This window comes from Penaeus vannamei, chromosome 24, assembly GCF_042767895.1.
Source record: "Penaeus vannamei isolate JL-2024 chromosome 24, ASM4276789v1, whole genome shotgun sequence".
NCBI lineage: Eukaryota > Metazoa > Arthropoda > Malacostraca > Decapoda > Penaeidae > Penaeus > Penaeus vannamei.
Window position 1 is genome coordinate 33,777,420 of NC_091572.1, and position 2,500 is coordinate 33,779,919.

The window sequence follows — 2,500 nt, forward strand, 5'->3', positions numbered from 1 at the left end:
TACCAATCATTTTCTAACAACCTCAACCTGTCACTGTATAACAACCTCACAGACCACACTCACTCCCTCATTGAGATTCCGATTATCATTAACCCAGTGGTCTCTCGTTTTCTTTTTTCCCTCGTGCTTCCATTAAAAAAAAGAACAATAATGAGGATAACAATACAAAAATCGTGATTTTGATTGTCACTTAAAAATACTGCTCGGTGGCTATTGCACGATTTAGATACACTGCTCAAGGGTGTTCATTAGAAAAGGGGTAATACAAAAAATCATTGTAAATACCTCAACTGTTTGTTTGATATATAGGTATCACTTTGGATTTTCTCTCCTCAAAGGGACCGGCTAAAAGAAGGGAAAATACGGTTATCGTATTGCAAGGAATATATGGTGTTTTTTTTTCTTTTTTTCTTTAAGGGAAAATGACACTTCCTAAAGCAGGCACAGCGGGACTTCCTTCGCGCGCCGCAGGGCAGGCGGGAGGTCCTCCCCTTCGCTAAGGAGCGAGTTGAGGGCCGCCCCTGCAGCAGAGACCTGGGCATCGGCGCCGGCCAGAGCCCTCGGGGGCCGGGTTGGGCGTAAGGGAAACCCGGGAGTGAGGTTAAGTGGCACTTGGGGCAGCTCGGCCGCGGGGTCGCCGGCCCCTCCTACGGCAGCGCGTCGGAGGCGGCGCCGCAGGACGGGACGACCTCGAAGTCGGCCGGCACCTGCTCGCCCGGGTGGATCTTGCGGATGTGCTGCTTGAGCTTGTCCTTGATGCTGGCGCCGTGGGGGCAGTAGGGGCACTTGAAGGGCTTGACCGCCAGGTGCGTGGCCAGGTGCCGCTTCAGGTGCCACTGGCGCGCGAAGCAGCGGCCGCAGGCGGGACACTGGAAGGAGCCGCTCAGTGCCACTTCCTCCGTCAGCACCGCCGTCGCCGCCGCCTGCAACACAGAAAACGTCGTCTCGTCACTAGGTCGTCTCAAGCCCCGCCGCCTCTCCGATCCTCGGGCGCCAGCAAGCCCAGGAGGCACGTCCGCCAGGATTTCTCGCGCCACTGGGCTCCCCGCAAGGATCTCATGCTGCACCGCAGGTACAAGAAGCCATGCCCGAGGCCAAACCATGCCCGCCCTGGCCTTCCTCCCACGCGCCTGGCTCTTCCCACGCCCACATGTCACATGGCTTTCCTTCACTGCTTCCCCCACAGTGCTCCCAGGCTTAGAGACCCCACTGCACTCGAGAAATCAATCTTGCGTACAGAGAGAAGGGTCTTCATGGAGTGTCATTCACTTTCGGCTGAAATCGGAACAGACGGTTTTCCAGAAGCAACGATAATTCCTACACAAAAGGAGCCACACAACACGGCCTGACTAGTAACAGGTTAAAGATTCCCATTCCGTTATCATTGCAAATTACTGCTAACTTTTCAACACTCTGAAAGCGTCCATGCAGCGAAAGACTGTATTTCCGGTTTCCATGATCATCATTGCAACACGTGATTCCCTTCCCATTCTCTCGAGAGATTTGTACGTTTCCGCAGCCCCCCCCCCCCTGCTCCCCTGCTCCCCTCTGCGCCCTGCTGGGCCTCCCTCAAATCCCCGCGGGGTCGTGTTCAAGGTTCCCCTTCTTTAGCCTTTTGCTCATCGTTGTCATAATATTTGTAGGAGGAGGGGGCGGCCCAGGGGCGGGAGGCGCTTCCCTTCCCGCCGCCCTACACGTCCTGGCGCGCCCGCTCCTCCGGCAGCGCCTCCCCCGGGTGGATCTTGCGGATGTGGAGCTTGAGGTTGTTCTTGATGTTGGCGGCGTGCGGGCAGTAAGGGCACTTGAACGGCTTGACGGTCAGGTGCGTGGCCAGGTGCCGCTTCAGGTGCCAGTGGCGGGCGAAGCGGCGGCCGCAGGCGGGGCACTGGAAGTCGGCCAGGCCCGCGCCGCCGCCGCCGCCGCCGCCCCCGACGCCCCCGACGCCGCCCAGGGACGCGTCCATCGCCGCCGCCGCCGCAGCTGCCGCCGCCGCTGCCATCGCCACGGACGCCTGCAAGCACAAGACACGCGTCAGCCCCTCGTCCCTCTCCGCTCCTGCGCCGCTCTCCCGACGCCCTCCTCCTCCTGCACTTACTTGCCCCCGCCGGCGTCGCCGACCCTCGCCTCGGGGGAACCTCGCGCCCCCCGGCCGCGCCCGCAGGCATCCGTCTTCAGGCTCTGCTCTACCACTCCCGCCACCGCGCCTTCGCTCCCACGCCACCACCAACACCCAAACTTCCGGCATGAAAGGCTAAAGCAACATACACGTATCACACACCTTTCTGTAAACATTACTTGCACATTTTCGTTATATCAAGTGAGAGCTGACACCCTGGGGCTGATAACAGAAACGACACAACAGAAAATAATCCGAAATTACTTCACCCGTTAATACCTCCAATGAAACCTGGAACGCTCCGGAAACCAGGCGACTAAACATCAAAAATCATCTATCGGATAGCAATAAAAACCGCATATGAAGTAAAATACATAACTAAAA

General features: G+C 57.8%; 1 protein-coding gene across 1 annotated transcript in view; it reads right to left on the reverse strand.

Moving 5' to 3' along the window:
• The window catches only part of LOC113804752 (transcription factor Sp8), a 7,310-nt gene extending 7,300 nt beyond the window's left edge, over positions 1-10 (reverse strand). The window contains exon 1 of the mRNA XM_070138094.1: positions 1-10. This exon is cut by the window's left edge and continues 12 nt beyond it. Coding sequence (XP_069994195.1) covers positions 1-10 — 10 coding nt within the window.
• Between the last annotated feature and the right edge of the window lie 2,490 nt (positions 11-2,500).